The sequence below is a fragment of the Zalophus californianus genome, chromosome 3 (assembly GCF_009762305.2).
Source record: "Zalophus californianus isolate mZalCal1 chromosome 3, mZalCal1.pri.v2, whole genome shotgun sequence".
NCBI classification, from domain to species: domain Eukaryota; kingdom Metazoa; phylum Chordata; class Mammalia; order Carnivora; family Otariidae; genus Zalophus; species Zalophus californianus.
Window position 1 is genome coordinate 132,076,858 of NC_045597.1, and position 22,726 is coordinate 132,099,583.

The 22,726-nt window shown below is 42.2% G+C and overlaps 1 protein-coding gene across 3 annotated transcripts in view; it reads right to left on the bottom strand.

The window, feature by feature from the left end:
• The window catches only part of STK39 (serine/threonine kinase 39), a 296,995-nt gene that overhangs the window by 182,674 nt on the left and 91,595 nt on the right, over positions 1-22,726 (bottom strand). For 2 of the 3 annotated variants that reach the window (XM_027591010.2, XM_027591012.2), the window contains exons 6-10: positions 13,862-13,971; positions 13,529-13,630; positions 11,236-11,369; positions 1,495-1,543; positions 1,337-1,402 (exon numbers count right to left, since the gene is read on the bottom strand). In XM_027591010.2, the coding sequence (XP_027446811.1) occupies positions 1,337-1,402; positions 1,495-1,543; positions 11,236-11,369; positions 13,529-13,630; positions 13,862-13,971 (461 nt within the window). The remainder of the gene's footprint in view (positions 1-1,336; positions 1,403-1,494; positions 1,544-11,235; positions 11,370-13,528; positions 13,631-13,861; positions 13,972-22,726) is intronic. The other variant, XM_027591011.2, reaches the window with a different exon arrangement.

A 22,726-nucleotide genomic window follows, 5' to 3' on the forward strand; every position in this document is an offset into this window, starting at 1 on the left:
AAAAGCCCAGCGATAGGCTCGCACACCCCAGGGCATCTCTCCTGGGTCCTCCTTCAGCCCTCTGTCCAGAGCCGTTAGACAGTGGCTGGGCCCTTATACTTCTGTGCCTTAACCGAAGCTTTAGTGTACCTGTGTCACCCCTTGAAATGCACCACTCTTGATGGACCATCTGCCAAACTTTCACTTTTCCCTTAGAGACATCCCTCAAACCAGCCCTGGCTCAGGTCTGAGCAATCAACGGGACAATCCCCCTGCCCCCCCACCCAGGCCCACCGCCCCAAGGACTCTGCTGGTCCCCGGGAGCACTCCCACACCTGGACACAGCAGGTCGTTTCTTAAAATCTACTCTTAAGTCTGCTTAAAACAATTGTAAGGCATCCGCGAAATGCACTTCATACACAATGTTTCAGAAAAGGCAATGGCTGGAACGTAACATTCAGAGTTACTTCAGCCAGGCACGATGAGATACCATCTCTGACCCATATTTCTCTGCCAGTTTTATTTCAGAGCATACAACTCAGTTCAGATCAGCTTTCCCTGTAGCTATTAACCATAAAAAGGGGCGCGGGGGAGAGAACCTTCCTTTCTAAATCGGTGACTACATAAATATTTTTAATTATAAATATCTAATATAATTCTAAAACCAAACGAAACCAAACCAGAGGTTAAATTTCGTTAGGTTTCATGCCATAACGAAATCAGTATCTACAAATAAATAAAACTCTGGATAAATAAACAAATACACTCACACATACACACCATTTAAAGAATCTAAAACCAAGAATGCAAAGTTTTTCAGGTAATCATTAATATAATTTACTTAACATAAGGTAAATTACAAGAGGGCCCAGGGTCTTTTTATAAGGAAAAGACCAACGTCCCACAGATACTCAAGATAACCATTAAATTTGTAAATAAAATCAGATTTTAAAAGATAACCATTAAAAACAAATTTTGGTTTTTCTTTTGTCATTTCAAACTGCTTAAAAATGACTTCTTCTCTCTGTGAAATATCCAAAGGAAAGATCCTCAAGGCTATTTCACCTCTCCAGGGTTCAAGCCCCATCATGATCCCCTCCCCTACTCTAACCTTCTTTAAGAAAAGCTGATAAATGGAAAAATGAAATCATTCAAGTGTCACACTGTTTCCACAAACACATAACAGCAAGCCAAGATACCCAAAAGGCAAAATGCAGCCATCTGAGGAATCGCTAACCAGATAACCTCTGAACAACACATCCTGAGTGTGTGGCAATCTTTTTCCTATGTTTCTGTGGGTCTCATTTCCCTAGGTGGGGAGCACCCTTGCTGGATCACAAAGGCTAGGGGCGCTTACCTTTTTGGCTCTTTGGGCTATGTCTGGGGTTCTTGTAAGCAGCTTCTCAATTAGGTACTCTCTGTTCTGCAAAACAAATGTTCCCAACAGTTTATATCATACGCAGAAATTCAGTGATTTCAAAATAGCAGATTTACGTGGGTTTTTAAGCATGTTACCTTGGCTTTCTGGAAGAATTTGCATTTTAAAAGTTCTGCAGCTGTGGGCCTGAAAGATCAATAATAAATTAGAGTTGAAACAATGACCACTCAATAAATACACTGCCTTGACGAAACAACCACATCTCAGAGTATTTCTGGAAAACCAGTTTCAGGAATAGCAACACCAGAAACTAAATTAATCATAAGTGGGCACCAAATAAAACAGGGCTGATTTTCCAGTTCTTTCCAAATACCCCTACTGCAAAACACATAAACTCCCATAAGTTAAATATTTGGGGCATGATCAATTTTCTGCCCTTCATCCTTATACCTCACTAAGTGAATTCAGTCTTTCTGAAAGGTGGCAGACTGACACATCTGTGAGCTAAATCCCTGTATTTATTAAGAAGCCGTGCAAGCTGTAATATGACCCTGTCAAAGAAACTATAGTCTACAGAGTTCTATGATTCCCCAAGAGCAGCAGTTACTGCAAGGGGTTCACATCCTGTGGACCAGCTCTGTCTGCCCACTGAGGGACCCCAGCTCAAGTATATATGCCCTCCCAGTTGTCAGGGGAAGATAAACACAGTGGTGATTAGTAAAATGCAAACTCACTTAAAAGCATTACTGGACTGGTCTGATGGTCTCCTCATGGTGTCATTTAACTTGTTTCTCAACCCTATATTTCCTATAGACTGAAAGTTAGGTCTAAAAATTTGACATGAAGCATGTGGGGGGAAGAATACTCCACAAATGACACCATGCACTAGTCCCCACAGCATGTCAGGGGCACATGATGTTAGGTTATCTCACTGGGAGTGATGCCAAGTTTAACCAAGGATCCCCAGGCCTGAGTCCTCACCATTGTCAAGGTATGTTTTCCCCAGTGCACTTGGCAGATGTTCTGTTGGGTAACACTTTGGCACTGGATGAGTATTCTATTCCCTAACGGTTTTAGCATCTTTGTCTTAACTAATTATTTCATAGCAGGTGGCAGAATGCTGATTTTCTACTTCTATCATTCCTTCTATGTTTATTAGCTAGCATTCTTCCATAAAGAATAGCTTCCTTCCTCAATAGTTCCTTCTAAAACAAGCAGCCAAGCAGATAGAATCAGAGACATCTACAGTGTAAGATAATCAGCAAGACAACCGTCCTGATCTCTTCAAAAAGTCAGTGTCAAAAAAAAAAGTCAGTGTCATAGAGGAAAAGGAGAGAAGTAAGAGAACTTTTCCAGATTAAAAGAGACTTAAAAAAATAAAACCAAATGCCACATGTGACTCTTGCCTAAATCCTGCATTTGAAGGGGAAGGGGGAGAAGCTACAAAAGATATTTGTAAATCATTAGACATACGTGAATATGCCACATATTAAGGCAATTTTAGGGAATCACTGTTTACTTTCTTAGGTGTGGAAGAGTATTATGGTTATATAGGAACACGTTTTTATTTGTAGGGAATGCAAGCTGAAGTATTAAGTCTGTTACTGACTTTCAAATTGTTCAGCAAATAAAATGAAGATAAACAGATACAGCAGATATGGGAAATGTTCATAATTGTTGCACCTAGGTGACGCTCTAGAAGTAAATGCTGTACTATTTTTTACCCCTTTCATGTATTTAAAATTTTTCATAATAAAAAAATTGGGGAGGGGCAGCTGGGTGGCTCAGCCAGTTAAGTGTCTGCCTTCAGCTCAGGTCACGATCCCAGGGTCCTGGGATCGAGCCCCGCATTGGGCTCCCTGCTCAGCGGGAGCCTGCTTCTCCCTCTCTCTCTGCCTGCCGCTCTGCCTACTTGGGCTCTCTCTCTCTCTCTCTAATAAATAAATAAAGTCTTCTAAAAAAATGAAAAAATAAAAAAGTTGGGGAGGCGAAAAGGAAGCATTACAGAACATCAGGAGGTATTCTCTCAGGGGATGATTACCAGAGGTACAAATAGTATTAGGTTGAGAAGGGTGCAAGTTTAAAAAGGAGTCCTCAGACTTGAAAAGATTGGAAACCACTGCTTGGGAACCAGGAAGCTCCAGTAAAATGTGTCCAGGGACCGAACCCACGCATGCGGAAGAATTAGGAAACGTCTTTAAGAGCCATCACTGTCGAAACCGTGTAAGTCTACAGGGGCCGTAAACTGTTTCTCTGTGCAAAAAAGTCTTCTACTGAAATTGTTATTGCTCTTTTCCTCAGCTTCAAGTGGAATGCTGGTTAGAGGTACCGGACAAAGAACCCAGAATCACCATATCCCCTGCAATAAACAGCTGTTAATTGCTAATTCCTTTGAGTAAATAAAAGTCTAAACAACAGGGGGCCACGAGTTACATTTGTGTGCCATATCCCCTCAGGGAGCTTGTTCAAATTCATAGATTTGTACCTCGTTAAACAGGCACACTAGAACCAAAAATGTTTCTGCTATTTCACATGATTTAACTTCGGTTGTTATTTTAACGTACACCCGTACTGATCATTGGCAATGTTTTTGGCCTCCAGCTACTCCAAATTCATCCTCATTCCCTCTGTAAATATTTAGGAAGCATCTACTCTTTGTCAGGCATGATGCTGGGTGCTAGGCATACCGCAGTGAATGCGACAGACACTAACACTACCTCCAGCAACTTGAATCTAGCAGATATGAATTAGCATGTGTGGTTAGGCTCTAAGAGGCACATCAGAACATTCAAACACTGGAATGGAGCTCCAGGCGAAGAGGAGGGCCACAGAGGAAACATACAGGGCAACCATTCCACGCTCTACTGACTGAGACTTGGTGTCGTGTTTGGCACCTCATTAACATGAAACAAAATTTTAAAAACCAAGAGGCATACAAAATAACTTAGATTTAACTTTTTTAAGTGAAAAGGAACCTAAGAAAATCAAGATGATTAAGGGACTCAATCAAGGCCACTGATTCAGTCGAAACCTTCATGGCCTTTGGTCAACTCAGTTACAACAGCCGCCCTCCCTTCCCCCCACTGCCAGTCTCTCTGCTATGTCTCTCTTCTTCATTCTAACCCATCACCCACCTTGCTCCAGAGCTGGTTTCTATAAAAACCCGATTCTTATCCATCCTAACAGATTTCAGTGGCCAGAGAGATGCTGGCTCCTCCGTCCTTGTTTCCCATCATGCCCCTCGTGAACTCTGTCCTCTGGCTAGGCTGGTACTCCTCCTTCTCGTTCTCTTTCATGACAAGGCACACAGTGCTTTTCTTCAGAAATCTTTGTAACTGACTGTCACAGCCTTGCTCATCAGTCAAGAGCCAATTTAAATGTCATCGTCTTCAGAGATACTTTGCTCAGCTCCTACAAGTAGAATTCATTGCTCCCTACTCAGTGCTCACACACCAATCTACCCACACTCCTATTCTGTAATTATCTGTGCCTATGTCTTCCCACCTTGACCCCCTATTATAAGCCCTTTCAAGACAGGGACCACAGAGGATTCATTTTTTATGTCCTCAATGTGCAACACAGACCAGAAAACCGTTATAGCTCAATTTCCATACCATAATCAAATATGGGGTAGAAGTGATGCTACCAGACACTCAGACACAGAACCACAACTCCTAGAGCCAAATCTAGTCAACATCAAATTCTAAGCATCTGTTCAAGGTAGCAGGGAACAGGAGAACGATGTAATGAAACATGTGCTAACAACAACAAAAAAAAGGCGGGGGGGAAGTAAGTCGTGCACAGTGGAGGTCCTGAAGTGGACAGCCCCATGCTTCCCTCACTCCTCTGCACCCTGCTTCCTCCTTCCACACACTAAGGGGTCAGGTGTAGGGCCAACACAGAGAAGAGACTGGGAAATGCCAGACATACCTCAAGATACAGGGCTGGGAAAATACCTTCCCTTCCCCAGCAAGGTCATTTCTATGGTGACCAAAACTGTAAAGGGGAAAGCATGCTACAGAGAAAACTCCTTTCTCTGCACTCTCCATTCTTAGCCTTCCTCAATAAATACAATCACATAAGAAATGAGAAATGGTTTAGAGGAGCCACATTCTTTCCTGTATAGGCTCAACACTTATGTTAATAGGCCATACAGGTCATACAAAATAAAAGGTCTACTCCACACGCAGAAGAACTAAACAGCAAATCCTCTGTTAGCTCAAATGACCTCAAATGTCTATAGCTTTGGAAGCAGAATCATACAAGTTGCCAAGCAATCTCCATAAGAAAGTATGGGAAAGTGGAACTGGAAAGAATGAGGAAAATGAGGGAGGAATAAAGTGATAGAAGGCATGAGAGAAGGGGAGGTGCATGCTGCCCAACTGACTTTAGGGTTTTTGTGTTCTGTTCGCTTGCTTGTTTGTTTTAGCTTTACGCTATAGCAACCACCAGTACAGGGTTAATATGGAACTGTCCACGCTGCCGGCCTCTTAGCTAAGCATCACAGAAGAGAAAGAATTCTGCAAGCAGTTACGCCTTACACCGCTGCTAACAATTTTCAAATAATGCAACATAACATAAATACAGACACTGTCGTTCACAAGTAAAGCTTGTAAATCCTATACACCAGCAACCCAAATAATGGTACAGGCTATGAATGACGATTCCACTTTAAATCCTTAAAAACAGCCCTGTATCAGGCTCCCTGCTCAGCGGGGAGCCTGCTTCTCCCTCCCCCTCTCCCTCTGCCTGCAGCTCCCCCTGCTTGTGCTCTCTCTCACACGCGCTCTCTCTCTCTGTCAAATAAATAAATCTTAAAAAAAAAAAATCTTTAAAAACAATGCAGTAGTCTGCAAGTACCAACATTCTCAGAAGAAAATCTCTTAAAGGATTCAGTTAATACATATGGATGAACCAAAGTCCACTGAGACTTCAAATAAATTTCAAAGGATTCAGGATGAACATGATACAGTTTAAGGAGTTCTAACAATCTGCATTATAATTTCTAAAATCTCACTGACCTCGGGGAGAACGGCATCTCTCACCCTCCCCTCCCCCCAAAAGAAATACTCAAGTTTTATTCACTTCTAATGAATTTATCTATGTGATATGCACCCTCCTGTTGCTCGAAGAAAATGCTGGTTCCTTTTACAGTTGCCATCCATACGAAGTACATAGTCTACAGGATTAAGGCTTATTTTTTAAGAAATAGCAACATGTTCTGCTATGCAAATATAAGCACCTCTTAGTCTGTGCCAGTGCAGAGCACAGACTTGGATGAGGCAAATAGCTCCAACACCCCAGCTCTCTTTAATTAGGAAAGTTCCATGAGTTCTCAGGTTGACAGCAAACACAGCTCCTTCTCAGGCAGCCTGAGGGCTCCAGCACAGGACTGAATCTGTCCTAGTCACTGTTCACCTGTGATGTTTCTACTCGTTGCCAAAAAGGTACTCAGCTAGACCAGGGTTTTGGTACCTGTCAGCCGCTTTCAGATTACAAGTAGATGATCAATATGCAAAATAAATAAAAATTATCAAAAATCTTGCATTTACTCCTCAACCCACTTGAATCTGGTTTGTTTCTGAAACACTCTTCAGTGAGTCCAAATCATCCCCAGATTGCAAGCTCCCAATTGTCTCCAGTTGCTCAAGAAATATCAAATATGTAATACAGACCCAACACTGTGGATAGAAATCAGAGAGGCAGACGAACCATGAGAGACTATGGACTCCGAGAAACAAACTGAGGGTTCTAGAGGGAGGGGGTAAGGGGAGGGGTTAGCCTGGTGATGGGTATTAAAGAGGGCATGTTCTGCATGGAGCACTGGGTGTTATACGCAAACAATGAATCATGGATCACTACATCAAAAACTGATGATGTAATGTATGGTGATTAACATAACATAATAAAATAAAATTTAAAAAAAAGAAAGACATAAAGATGAATGACACAGGCTCTTCTTCTAAAAAACTTACAAATGTATGGGCGCCTGGGTGGCTCAGTTGGTTAAGCAACTGCCTTCGGCTCAGGTCATGATCCTGGAGTTCCGGGATCGAGTCCCACATCCGGCTCCTTGCTCAGCAGGGAGTCTGCTTCTCCCTCTGACCCTCTTCCCTCTCGTGCTATCTCTCATTCTCTCTCTCTCAAATAAATAAATAAAATCTTAAAAAAAATAAATAAAATAAAAAACTTACAAACGTATGAGGAAATTGGATGTGTAAGTCAATAAATGCATAGGGTGAAAAGTGCTATAAGAGACATATCTCAACATACTGTAGGAAAACTAAGGGTCATAATAATTCCACTCGGTCAGGAAGAAAAAGGCAAATAGTGAACGGCAATCCCAATTTCCTGAATACTTAGGAACCCCTAGGCACTGTGCTATCCTTTTTTAAGATTTATTTATTTATTTTGAGAGAGAGAGAGAGAGAGAGAGCACATGCAAGAAGGGGGAGAGGGCGAGAGAATTTCAAGCAAACTCCAAGCTGAGCCCGGAGCCCGACACCGGGCTTGATCTCACCACCCTGAGATCATGACCTGAGCCAAAACCAAGAGCCAGAGGCTTAACTCACTGAGCCACCCAGGCATCCCCGGGCTATCCTCTTTCGGTGCGTGATTGTATTCCATCCTCATGACAATCCTATGAAGTAGGTGTTATTAGGCCCATTCTACAGACAAGGAAACTAAGTCATGTAGATGAGGCTAGGAATCTCACCCAGATTTATCTAACGCTAAGAAGATTAATGCTTTCAAGTAAGCACTAAAAGAGGGTGGAAGGGCGACAGAGGAAGAGGAAGAACCTTTGAATAACATGAGCAAAGACAGAGAAGACAGGAAATATTCATGGTTTCTTGCAGATTTGGGTAGTAATTAAATGTTTACTTATTTAGTAATGAATACATATTTTAAAACTGCATCCTATATAATAGATTCAATATTTTTTTCCCATTCTCATATTTCATGAATTTTTTTCCTCAAAAGAAGACATATAAGTGGCCAACAGACACATGATAAGATGCTCAATATCATTCATCATCATAGAAATGCAAGTCAAAACCACAATGAAAGAGATACCTGGCTGGCTCAGTCAGTAGAACATGCGACTCTTGATCTCAGGATTGTGAGTTTGAGCCCCACGTTGTAGGACAGTTTACTTAAAAAAATTAATTTAATTTAATTAAAAAAAAAAAACACAAAGAAGTATCACCTTACACCTGTCAGAATGGCTAGTCAAAAAGATAAACAAATGTTGGCGAGGATGTGGAGAAAAAGGAAACCAAATGCACTGCTAGTGGGAATGCAAATTGGTGCAGCCACTGTGGAAAACAGTATGGAAGTTCCTCAAAAAATTTAAAAAAAAACTACCATATGATCCAGTAATTCCACTACTGGGTATCTACCTAAAGACAACACTAATCCAAAAAGATAGATGCATACCCCTATGTTTATTGCAGCATTATTTACAATAGCCAAGATATGGAAGCAACTCAAGTGTCCATTGATAAATGAATGGATAAAAAAGATGTGGTATATATATATATACAATGGAATATTACTCAGCCATAAAAAGGAATGAGATTTTCCCATTTGCAACAACATGGATGGACCTAGAGGATATAATGCTAAGTGAAATAAGTCAGAGAATAACAAATACCATATGATTTCACTCATATGTGAAATTTAAGAAACAAAACAAACAAACAAAACAGACTCTTAAATATGGAGAACAAACCAGTGGTTGCCAGAGGGAAGGTGGGTGGGGGATGGGTGAAATAGGTGATGCAGATTAAGAGTACACTTATCGTGATGAGCACTGAGTATAGAGTTTTTGAATCCTTATATTGTACACCTGAAACTAATACAACACCGTATGTTAATTATACTTCAATTTTTAAGAGTCCCCAAGAATTTGGTGCACCACTAACACTGTTATAGAAGACAACTGCACAATAGTGAGATTAGATTATGTTATAATGAAAATATCTAAAAGAAGTCCTTAAATTATTAATACTTTGTAAATCAATAAGTTACTAAGAGAGCACTCTGAGAGGAAGACTTTGTAAGAATTCAAATATATGGTGCAAAACTCTATTTGAGAATTTGGGGGGGGTCGGTAGGGTGGTAGGAACCTGACATTTGAGCTCATATAATAAATAATTCTGCAAGACTTTCAAGGTTATTAAGAAATAAGGACAATTTGTTAAATATAATGTATGCTAATCTAATTTATTCTGACTAATTTACAAATTCTTAAAGAAATCTACTGTTGTGTATCATTAGTACACCAGCAATTCTACCCTACAGTATCTTTCCAGAAGGGCTAGAAATATGTGACATTACACATCATCACCACTAGGTGGGATCTCAACTAGTTTGTGAATCACAAAGACCATCAGCAATAACCCGGTGCTAACTGGGAAAACAGGTACCTCTCTCATTGGGCTCTGGAGGATCGAATTATTTCCTTGGTGATGCCAAAAATTTACGTTTGGAGACGACACCAAATACAAACGTAAGACAAGCAAGTGTTGCAGAAGAAAATGAGAATCTAAGAGCATTTTCACCCAATAGGAGTGTGAAGAAGTAACCTCAATGAAAGATGAGTTTAACTTCAGAAGAAAAACAAGCCCCACAAATCAAATAGAAAGGGCAACTAAGATGTTTAAGCAGAAACAGCCTAATGGTGTGACAAAACAATGATCCCTTTTACAATAAATAATTTCAAGATGCTTGATAGCCAACAGTCTTTCGACCTAGCTCCACGAGAATGGTGACTGATACAGAGAAGATTCAAAGCAAAGTCAGTAAAATGTAAAGGAATGACAAGAGTAGCTACAAAGCATGGGATAAAATAATGGAAACTCTGTTCAATCTAGAGAAAGGCTGCCTACTCAAACAGCAGATTACTGTGTAAAGAGAAAAGGCTTAAGTTTCATAAAGGATTTAGGAAGACGGGAATCCCTCCAAAAGCAGGGTCCTTCCCTGAAAAGGAAAGCTTCAGAAGAGAAGCCAGGTTTCTACGTTTTCAAATATAAGTATCAAATCGAACCCTTGGGCGCATGAGGTGGCCAGTGACTCCCCAGTGGCCTCGCCAGATGGGTGGTCTATGCTGATGGTACACTAGCGCCACAACACAGACAACCAAGCTCGACAAAGAGACTCTACCTGGGCAAGGCCTGTGTGGCTCACGTCATTAACATCCTTCTTTAAGCAATAAAAGATATGGGGCTATATTACCACTAGCCAGGGTATTCAAAGTCACAGATGTTAAGAAAGAAGAAATAAACTCAGAAAACAGACACACTACAGAGCAGGGCAATAACCCAAGAATAAAGAGAAACCCCTAACGTTAATTTCAAACCATTTGCTTCTGTTTATATGATTAATGTTTCTAATGCAAAAATCTTAATCTTCTTTACTGATAATCTTTTAAACAGCACAACTTGTTCTGCAACTAAAAGGAAGCTCATGCAAAATTCAATAGCTCTGCCTGGTTTAGACTGGAGCTAGCAGGACATTCAAATCCTGAGAGGTCAGCTCAACCTACACAGTGCAGAATATTAGCTCAATTTCTGAGTGCACCGCTGCCAATTTCTTTTGATTTACTTCATTTCCTTCGATGACAGAGCCCATACCTAACAAACACAGTGAATCTCATTAACACTAAAAATTTTCCTCTACCTCTCCCTCAGGCTCACTCCTCTCCCTCTCAGACCCACGCTCTCTTCCACTAACAGGTTGGAAACCAGGGCCAGAGCAGGATTTCCCTTCAACTAGAAGTACCTTCCAGGTTCCTCACACAGCCTTTTCCCAGCCACAAACAAAGCTTTGTCGTGATTCAAACCAGGTCATTAACTCATCCACAAAGTTCGACATACCTTTTAGAAGGATCTTTCTGAAGACACAGTGAGAGTAATTTCCTAAAGGACTTGCCGTACTTTTTCATCATTTCTTTATCCTCTACTCCTGTTTCTAAAGTGGGTGGATCGTTTTGCAAAGTCAACATTAACACCTGCAGCAGAAACAAACACCAAGACAGAATCTCAGTACAACCTCTGCCCTAGTTCGAGTTCTTAATGTTTCACAGAAGCGCTAGGGACCATCCTTGATGAGGAGGTCCTTTCCCATGATTTTAACCTTCCCGAAAGTGTGTATTCAAAGTACTCATTTCCATTAGCGAATCTGTTCACGTGCCCTTTCACCTTTTTGTTATTCCATTGACAGAACTTACAAAATCTGTTGTGTGTGTGAAGAACGAGGTCCCAAGGCCGGAACAGAACCGGGAACTGGCTCCCACACAGCCTCAGGGAGCACGTAGCTCCAGCACAGGCTTAGTGGTGGCTGGGAAAGGGGAGGGGTGGGGGGGGGCCGAGCAGCAGTGAGCGCTCATGTGTACAGGTCATTCATAAGTAAGGAACCGCCAGTACTCAAGGCTTCTGTTAACACACTGCCAACCCTAAAAATAAATCCACAATATCCCAGAAGGTAACACATGATTTTTTTTTTTTTAATGAGAAAACCTACAGAATATCACTTAAAGCCTTGGCAAAATTGAGGCAGTAAGAACGCTTAAAGTTAGCCAGAATACGAGTTCCTAAAAACCATAACCAGAGCAAAAGGCCACACTGCTTCTGGAGGGGGGACAAAACAAAACCAAAATACAGCTTCAAATCAAAAAGGTAAAAATTCCATTCATTCACAACATCAAAATTACTTGTTTAAAAAAAAAGAGTAGAATTTGTAGTAAACTATTGACCTATAAAAGGAATAAACCTCATTAATGCATAAATCAGCCTTAATTTATGCAAATGCTATACATACCAAGACTCCTTTCAAACACTTTCAGATGTGTGAATAGATGAAGGATTAAACTGACAGTTTATTGATTGTGGAGGATAACAGCAAACAGAAGAAAGTGGGCAAGCTGTGAAGTCCCAGCAGAGCCCCACAGGACGTTGGGCTGGGGTTAGCAATGGGACTTGGGATTCGGGTGGGTGGGACACGCAAAGGAGTAGGGAATAAAGGAAACAAGAAATAAGAAAAAAATAATGCCGAAAAACCAGATGGAAGGGAAAATCCTGAGTTGCTTCAGTGCTTTTTCTCTACAAGGTCAGTTGAACTGACCCTTTTGATCCCTTTTACAATAAATAATTTCAAGATGCTTGATAGCAAACAGTCTCCACGAGAATGGTGACTGATACAGAGAAGATGCCTCAACTTTGAATTTTCTGCTAACAAAGGCAGGTATGTATACACACACACATCCTAATCTTAAGTATGTTAAAAATATGTACATAAATACAGAGAGAAAAGAACAATGTAATGAACTACGCTGAGACCTTAACAGGGATTGTCTGTGATTGATGAAATTATGAATGATTTATTTCCTTCTTTATTCTTTTTTGGACTTCCAAATTTTCCCTCATAAGAACATATTAACTTTATAATCAGTAAAATTATTGAACTTTGTTTATCCTCAGGTTTTTCTTAATCCTCCTAAATTTTTCCAGTATTTTCCTAGGAAAAGGTTGAAACAAGACAGAAACTGTATTCTCTGTAAAATACCTTCATCATTTCCCCCAGCTATTTCAGCCCCCAAACAAAATCTAATTGGGTCCATCAGCCCTGATACCACCATCTCAGAATAAGTGAAATAATAACGTAGGCCAGTTAAAAGAATCACAAAAATCTGAAAACACCATCCAAATGTAGGTTATTGCCTAAAAATACTGGGCTCCCTTATTTCAGATGAGTCACCAACATGACACAGCACAGGGGTGAAATGTCACAGAGCATTTAAAAAAAATGGGGGAAATCCATCTGCAAGGACGATGTCACTGCAATCTATTTTTAGATTTTCCTTGGGGGTCTGGGGTCTTCGGCTATCAAAAGAGTAGTGACCAGCATTTGTCCCAGTTCTCAGCCTCCACTGGCCAAAGTGATCGCAGTCTTCAGACAGCTCTCTGCTAAGAATGTAACGCGAGCTTCAAAGCCAGGAACTGGACCACTTTTGAGCTATTCTGTCCACATCCGACAACATTTAACTTGGCTGCATTCCTCCATTAATTCTCCTCAGGTCTAAGAGAAAAATGACTATGTTTAAGAGAATTACAGAACAGATTCCATTAAATCCTATTTCAAGCCCGACATATTATTTCCAATAGTAATTACTTTCATAGGAGGGTATTTGTGATAAGGCGCTGCTCCTGTTGCTAATTCAATGGCAGTTATCCCAAAACTCCACATGTCAGCCTTGAAGTCATAGCCTCTCACCTAAGAACAGAAGGAGGAGAAAACACAATTATACAGTAGGCAGGTCACCCGCCAGGAAGTCCATGTTATGTTGGAGGTCTACGGCAGCGATGTACAACTTTGATATTACTTTGCTAAGGCCCACCAATCAGGAACTAAATCTTAGTTACATGATGCATTCTAGTAAAATGATTGACTTGAATGAAATGTTAATGTATTTAGTGATACAAAGCATCTTTTTTTTTTTTTTACCTGTTCCATGACTTCGGGGGCCATCCAACACGGAGTACCAACAAATGTTTTTCTTACTTTATTCCGGGTAACATCACCCCCTGTTGCTAAGAATGCACTTACCCCAAAATCTAAAAGAAAAAAAAAAAATCACCCTTATTTTATGTAAGATATTATTGCTTACACATTCTGACTTTATAAACCTCTCTTTTCCTGGGGACCTTTCCAGTGGTGATGAATTGTTCCAAACACCATGAAGCTCTCTCGGGGGTATACCAAGGCAGTCCCGCCACCCGCCAACCTACACTTCAGAGAACACCATCAGGGGTGATGGGTCAGCAAGCCCACCAGTCCAGAAACTCAGCATACCAAATTATATGTTCTACCAAAAAGGTATCAGAAGTCATAACTAACCATAAATTATTAATTCAATAAAAATAAAAACACATTCTCAGAGCCCTAAATATAAAGGATCTTAGCTTTTTGCTAAGATTCATTTCAACAAATCATTTCTAAGAATAGCATGGGGGAGGGGGGTAAATAGCACAGGAAGCCGTAAAACCAGTATGTGATGTAGTTTCTTTTTATGTGTTTCTTTTGTTATGATTATTTTCCAGCTTCTTTAATTCCATATCATCAATGTTTGGGGAGTGGATTTTTTTAAAGGTGGCTTGGGGGAGGGTGAAACAGAGGGGATTAAGACTACACTTATGGTGATGAGCACTCAGTAATGTATAGAATTGCTTAACCATTATATTTCACACCTGAAACTAATATAGCACTGTATGTTAATTATAATTCAATAAAAAGATTTAAATAAAGGATAATAACATTCATCTTCCACATTCTCACAGCCTTGCTTAAACAGTGCTGACACCTTAGGCAAAATCACAATAACAAATCCACGAACCCAGGTACCTAAAGCCAACTGCCCAGGTTTGTACAGATGTAGCAATCAACACAAGGGAAAAGCTCAGTCAGCAAAGATTTTTTTTTTCCAACGTTCGCTTTTTGGATAATTTTCTTAAGTATAGATACAATGGTTTGTAGAATGAAATAATACTCTTCTTAACATCTATTACATACTAGAAATTCTTTTTGTAGGATGATGAATTAGGCAATACTCTATATACATACAGACGTGTATTTATGCAAAAATGATGTGCGTTTGTGACCACAGAGAAGGAATACCCGGTGATTATTAATGCATGCATTTCTGCATAGATTTTTATTAAAAGTTGAAGTTAGTTGATAAGTTAAAGTACCAACCACTCAAGGCTAATATAGACCTACAAGCTAGAGCCAACTCAAGGACAGCTCAGTAGTAAGCCAGTAAATGGTAATTAAAAAAAGTAGTCAACACCTCAAAATGCTGCAGCCGACTATGTATCCTGAGCCCCTTCAAATTGTTCTCCTATAATTCTCCTTTGTTGGTCCCCTTTGATGACTTGCCAGGATGACAGCAATTACCAAAGAACAACATCAAGCACAAGCCAAGGTCAAAATGTATTAGCATTTGCTTTAGGCCTTCAATGTTGTGATGCAGTGACACTGTAACCAGTTCCCTGAGTTGAAATATATTGACTGTTTCATTTTATTTACATTTACATTTAATCAACTCCCAACAGGATTTCAACTACAAGTAAAAGGAATAAAAATTGACAAATGGAGTCTTTGTTCCAACTGCTCCTCTCATGATATTAAGCAAAAGCATATTTTGAAAATGCTATATAATTTAATTTGCACATATGTGCCAAACTCTAAAAGTCTTTGAATTCTTATATTTCTGAGGGAAAAATGAAGCCTTGTGAAAAGAAATCTCTAGAACCAGTGAAACAGTCTCCTGTGGGTAGGAGCAAATAAAATTCATGTTCTTACAGAAGAACTAGGTGAATTAAATTATTTGTAAGCATCTACTATATTTGGCTAGAGGAAAAGATAACATGATCGGCTTTGAAAAATATTAATTTCAACTTAACTTGTATTTCTGAAAAGTTCAACAATGAACCGAACATTACATTTCTATTAAAATAATTTTGCAACAAGGATGCCTCGGTGGCTCAGTCAGTTAAGCATCTGCCTTTGGTTTGGGTCATGATCCCAGGGTCCTGGGATGGAGTCCGCACTGGGCTCCCTGCTCAGTGGGGAGTCTGCTTCTCCTGATCCCTCTGCCCCTCCCCCTGCTCATGCACACTCTCTCTCAAATAAATAAAATCTTTAAAAAAAATTTTTTATATAACAAAATACTAAGTACATGTCATCTGTAAATAAGTAAGAATATGAGAAGTTGCTCTAAGGAAAAATAGATTTTTTTAATGCAGTTGAAGCAACTCTACACCCCAGTCTCTCCTAAAAGATATAATCCAGATAAAAATCCATAGTTAACATTAAATTTTTTAATTCCTTAAAAATACCATATAATTACATTAGACCTTTTTAGAGATGCAAAAACAGTTGAAAAGAGTTGTATAGTAGCAATTTATTATGGACCCCTTCAACATATCCTTCATGATTCACTTATTTATTCATAGCCTCCACTTAGAACACTCACTTTAAAGCCATAAACAGATGGTTAAATGTCTTTAAAGCTCAGAACAAAAATTCCAGAAGCAGAAAATGCCAATCCTAACATCTACTCACGCTTATGACTCCAGAGTAAATACATAAGTGGCTCCTATGGATTGCCAATGTGTATACATAAAGATTTCTGTGTACTGACAGACGACACTTTGACTGAAGTACATAGAGTACGTGTGTAAAAAGGAAAATTGCTCTATTCTTTCCAGACAGCATGCATAGGATGGTGAGAAGGAGGGGCGGGGGAGGGGCAGAGCCACTGAAAAAAGTCCTTATTTGCTAAGAGGGACGTCTATACCGCCAAAGGGAGTGCAACAAGACACACTTGGGTCAGAAACCATGAACGTCTATCTGGCAACATGGAATCAAAGGCTCCACATAGAGTTAACCAGTCCATCTTCCTGCCTCTGGGAATAGCTGCATCTCAAACCAGAAAGAATGCTGTCAGCCTAGGAACTGAAAGGCTCCCCTCACATCTTTTGAATCCACCCACTTAGCGGCAGCCTCCTAAACCCCCACCTTCCTCCGGCTTTCTCCAGGACCATGCCCGGGCAAGCAGGCCTTCCTCGGTCACACACCTGACTTCTCCCTCAGAGGGCCTTAAAGTCCTTCCCCAGGACTTCCCCTATCCTCCCCAGGATAAAGTCAAAATCCCTCAGCACAACAGGCAAATCTGACTCCCTCCTTTTTCCTCTCCTGCCCCAGCTGGAGACCTTGAGCCTCCCCCTGCTGAAGGACTCACTGGTTATCCCCCAGATCCATCATCAGCCCTGCCGTCCAACTGGCCCTCGCAGTCTGCCTGTGCACCGGATGATCTGTCGTCGTCCAGGTACGCTGTTCCCTCCACTAAGTGTAGCACGGTCAGGAGAGGCCGTTCTGCACATCCCGATTAAGAACGGCAGCATCCTTGACATCCTGACTCTCGGCGCCTTGGGGCTTTTTCACAGCTGCCCTTGTGTTAGGATGTGGTTAGTCTGATGTGCATCCAACACCTTTGCCTCGTTTGTGGTACATGATTAAGTCACTCGGGGAATAGTCTTATTTTTATATATGTGAATGTTGAGCCCCAGGGCAGACCTGCAGGGTTTTCGGTATTAGCCACCTGATGTGGAGAGTGGGCGGACCCTCCAGGAAAGAGCATGGTCCTCACCGGCAGGGGCCATGCTGCTCCCAGCCATGTGGGTCTGCCAACCACTTAACCGGGGCTTCTGGGCCTTTGTTTCCTTACCAGCTTTCTCGGTTCTGCTAATTTTATATTACATTCATATGGATAACACTCTTCTGCTTCTTTTCCCCATGTATAAATCTGCTTTCCAACAAATGTGAGCTCGATCGATAAGCTACTATTCTTTGCCTTTGAACTGGGGTGAGGGTTAAGCATGAACATTTTTACAGTGGTAGATACAAAATATGAGAAAGATAGGTTTCCTGGCTTTAAGCCTTGACCAGCAAGGAGAGGGAGGCCAGGAAACAATGAACAGAGCTACGCTGTGCTGTCTGTGTGGACAGAGGAACTACGGGCTGTCATAGTCATGACAGGTTCCACACCCAGTGGGGCCTCGGACCACGTGGCCTTCGAGAAGAGGTTAAGACCTGGATAAGCAAGCCTAAAAGGACATGGCATTCCAGACAGAGAAACAGCCTGAGCAAAGCACAAGTGTTGAGCAAAGAAGAAAAAGTGTGTGACAGTTGCAAGGGTCGAACGCTCAAATACCTAGAGGGGCCAGGCAGGAATAAGGGGGGGAGGGGGTCCTGCACAGCAGCAGCCCAATCTCAACCATTAAAGGGCACTTGATACTTAGTGTCAGCACAGGGGGACGCTAGGCAGTGCTGGGCCCTCCCCAGGAGCCCATTCTCAGTGTAGGCTGCTTCTAATCCACTGGAAAAGAAAATCACCAAAGAGGAATAGGGCCTGGTGTGGCCGATGTCCCCATTTTCCCAGAGCAAGCCAAATACCAAGATCTTTATGTAAAACCTCTCTTTTCTGTTATTGTTGGCAACAAATTTGCTTTAAAAAAAATTGGAAAGGCAAAATAGAGCAATTACGCCTCCCTGGTTTAGCCTGCAAAACGAATCTGCTAAGCCGCTATGAGGCCTAAAATTTACTGAAAATACTTTAACATACACCATATGCAATATTATATTCGTGAGACCCAAGTGGTCAACTGGCATTCTGACTCAGAGTGCCCAGGGCCGGAAGGTTCTGGTCGCATTTGATTAAGGATGCCGGAAGCAGCTGCTGAAAGTATTTCTGCTATCTGTAAGTATAAATAAGTATAAGCCAGGTGAAGGCCCAAAAGGGGCTATTATTGGAGAATAATAATGCCAGTCACCTGTTGGCAGGCATGATGCATGTGAGAAATAAGCCTTCTCGGATGAAAGTAAAGGTAGTTAGCACACAGAGAATGGCTAAAATATTTATTTTAGCTATCCTCGCCACTCTTGCATGAATAAAAAGAATCCAGCCAGGCCCAGGAGTAAGCTAAGTCCCTCCCCAGTTCTAGATCTAGTTCGAATCTACACGCCAAGTATACGTGTACAAGAAAACTGCATCTGGAATTTTGGCAAGTCTTCACGTGGATTTTTCACTCACCTAGAGGGACAGAGAGCAGGAACTTCCTTGAGCCTACAGAACAAACCGTGAGAACTCTTTAGGGACTTGCTTGCCAATGAATGGCAAAATTCGGCCTGAAACTTGATTTCCTTAAGACCCGGGAGTGGCGTTGCAGGTGAAGAGCCAACCCTAACCCTCACCTGCCTCCAACATCTACAATAGCTACTAATACCTAGAAGGAGGAACCTGAGTCACACATGAGAAATTGGCTCAGGTTAATTCAACACTTGGCCAGAGAATAATGGAATCAACACTGGATGGCTCAGAGCATCGCTGCTCGGCCTTTTGGCTAAGATCAAGTGTGGATGGCTCAGAGCTTCCTAAAATGTACTCAAAACAGGTTACAACAGATCAGATCCCTTGAGACCTGCCAGCAGCTGGCTGGGGGTCTTGGGGAGCGGGAGCCACCGCAGACGTGGGGCCCCCTGGCAGTTCCTTGCTTGAGTCAGTCTCTTTTCCCCAGTGGCCATGGTCTAGAAAAGCAGGGAAGCACCGAGACTGTGGAGGAGCCCAACTACAGAGTCTAAGAACCAGGGAAGGGAGGGTGAGCCTGATCCATGCAGCGCCCCCAGACCACCACGGCACTCGCTCTAGCCAAAGAGGAAATCTGGGGAAAGGACTCACACAGGGATGTTCAGGAGCAAAATCAACAGGGCCTGTACCTTTAGAGAGACTCTGGAAGTGGAAAGGATTAGACAAATTCTTAGGAAAATACGATGATTTAGTCGCTATTGGAATTGAAGGAGAGGAAGGAATTAAAAAGATTAAATGTCTTGCCAAAGACCACATACATAGCAAGTTATCAAGGGTCTGGATAAAATCCACAGGCCTTCACAGAGGAGTTAGCCAGTTAGCCCTGGTTTCCTTTTTGAGAAAATTCAGTGTATTTTTCTGTACTGAAAAGGAAACACAAGATGGAGTAATGGGGTTAATACTCCAAAACTCTTGAGCTCTTCCCTGAGTAAAGATCAAGTTGTGATTACCCAACACAGAAAAACTCGTTTGAGGTTCCCTGGTTAATCTGAAATGTCATATTTATATCATCAAAAACAATCCCTTCACAATTTGGGTTGACTCCCAGGTTTATTTATTTATTTTCTCACAAGAGACTCTTAAGACTTGACTGGCAAAATTGAAGTGTGCTTCTAAACACCCAGGAACATTTTCAGGGCTGCCAGCATCCGACCTTCCTGAGTCCCCCAGGTTTCCTTAAAATGCCATGCCACCAATGTTGGATGAATGAAGAAGCACGTAAAGAAGTACATTATGATTTAAATAATGCAAACTATATAACCGTGGGTATAAAACAGAAGCAAATATTTTCCTAACAGAGCAGACTATGGAAAGTTGTTTTAAACACCGTATTGAGTTCTTATTGTGTTGTTTTTGTAAAAGGTGTGCCGGTGGTAGAGCACCCTACTCACGGTTCCGGAGGCTCAGGGTGTTCACAATAACCTCTACTCCCTGTGGGATTTAAAGCCAGGGGGCTTCCAGAGCTTTGATTTAGACACAACCCCAGCCTTCTGGTGAGAGCTAATGTGGGAACATGTGATTATCAATTTAAATAGCAATATTACATGATCCAAACAGCATGAATAGAAGAAATACATTAATGTGCCCAGCCCATCCGGGTCCTCAGAACTAAAGATGTCATCTCGGCTTGCTGGCAATTCCTAGGCACCCTCTCCCCGCTGGCTTTCTTGGTGAGGGAAGGAAACTACAGACCAGGGTAAGGAGAGGCTTTAGCAGTTACAGAATCAAAAGTACCCCTCTTCCGACTGCAATCCAGCTTATTCCATCCAGACTCATCTTCCTCAAGTGCAGGTCTGACCGTAGCCCCCTCTGGTTAAAATCTGTCTCCGGACAAGGCAAGTGGAAAAGGGCAAAGCCCGCCCCCCCCGCCCCCCCACCCCATCCCCACGTGGCCACAGGTCCCTGGGCGGGTGGGAGCTGGCAGGCTGCCGGACTATTGCTTCCAACTGCAGTGCCTCCTGGTCACCGCATGCTCTGGCGCCGCGGTTTTAGCTGCTTTCACTGACCAAGGCCCTGTTTTCCAGTTTCATTTTCTTAACGTATGATGACAGCCAGCCTTTCCACCAGTTTTTCTGTTTATTGCATTTTTGTTTATAAATGAAGTAGGAACGACTTTTCACTCTCCTGGAGCCCTGCCATCTTCAGAGAGTCTGAGAGCCGCCGCTGCACGGAACCAGGGAGGGCCGTCCCCTCAGGCCTGCTGGGAATCCCGACAAACCCAGACTTGGAAGTGGTTGAGGGGACGCCTCCAGTCCGCTGGGTGGGCACTGCACCTCTGGGTACCTGGGCCATGCTCAGCGGAACACAGCTATGCCAGAGCAAGAAGCTGGGCCCAGATCCCAAGGGGCCAAGTGAAGATGTGGCAAGACCTGGGACGTGGCTGCCAACACTCCCTGGGCTCGGCTTCTTCCTGAAATAACACCGCCTTGCTCAAAGGAGTTTTCTCACTCTTCTGATGGTGGCGCTTCAGTGCACCATGAACGGAACCCAACTCTTTAGAGGCCAAATGGTGACACACTTGGCGTGGGATTGTGTGGTCCCTACTCAGAGGCGTACCCTGAGGTCCTGACCATTTCTAGTGAATCTCCCACCAACAATCCCTGAAACTAAAGGGAAAAGAAGAGGCACCAAAGATGGACACAGTGAGTACCAAGGAGCCACATTTCTGCCCCAAGAAGGCACTCTGGACTCAAACAGGCCTGTGGGTGATCCCGACTACACTCCCGATCATTTACTTAACTGCTTCGAGCAACGGTTTCACAAGCTATAAAATGGGGAGCTCAGAACATATATAGTAGATTCTCAATAACAGTCCTTGTTGGCTGCCTACCCAACATCCATTCTTCTCTGCCAGAATCCTGATTTTGTTTGCCAGGCCTCAGGGGATTAATCGTACTGCTCTAAGCCAATCATGGTGTTTGGTTCCTCTTACCGGTGGAGGATCTGAGGGTCTGCCCTAGTTCTGGCCCATAAGATCCAGGGGGCAAACAGTGCAAGCTCGTGCACGGAAATTCTTTGCCTGTATAGAAGAACCACCATACAAGGCTCCTTTACTGCCCACTCCCCAGCCTGCTGAGGGCACTGCCATTGAAGATGAGAAGCTGGGAGTGAGCAGCCCATGGGGACAGGCTCTGGCCGACACAGTGAGATGCAGAACAGAAAGCAGGATAGAGCCCATGACCTCTGGGATATCGCTGGGCTTCTGCACCAACCCTGGAACCAAATGCCCCAGACTTCTGTTATGTGAGATAATTAAATGCCCTTATTGCTTTATCTCCTGCCCATCAAGCACTCTGGCATTTGTATCCAAAGGCTTCCTAACTCCAAATCACCTGTCTTTCCCCAGGCCCACCATGTTTATTCATGCTTCCTGATGCTAAAGGCACTGCAATCCCCAAAAGGACTCAGTAAAATCAGCAAGAAAACAATTTAGTACACAGTGAAATTCTGGAGTTTTAAACAGCTCTAGTATTAAGCATGGCTTTTAATGCCAGGGGCATAAATCAAAACAAATAAATGCACAGGCATCTCAAAGGGAAAAAAAAAAAAAACCATGCAAGAAGAGTTTAATTCCCTTTTTTTTTTTGCCAATAGTTTCTGTTTCGGGCTACACTCACATAAACCTTCCAGAGACAGAACAATACACTTCTAAGAAAATAAGA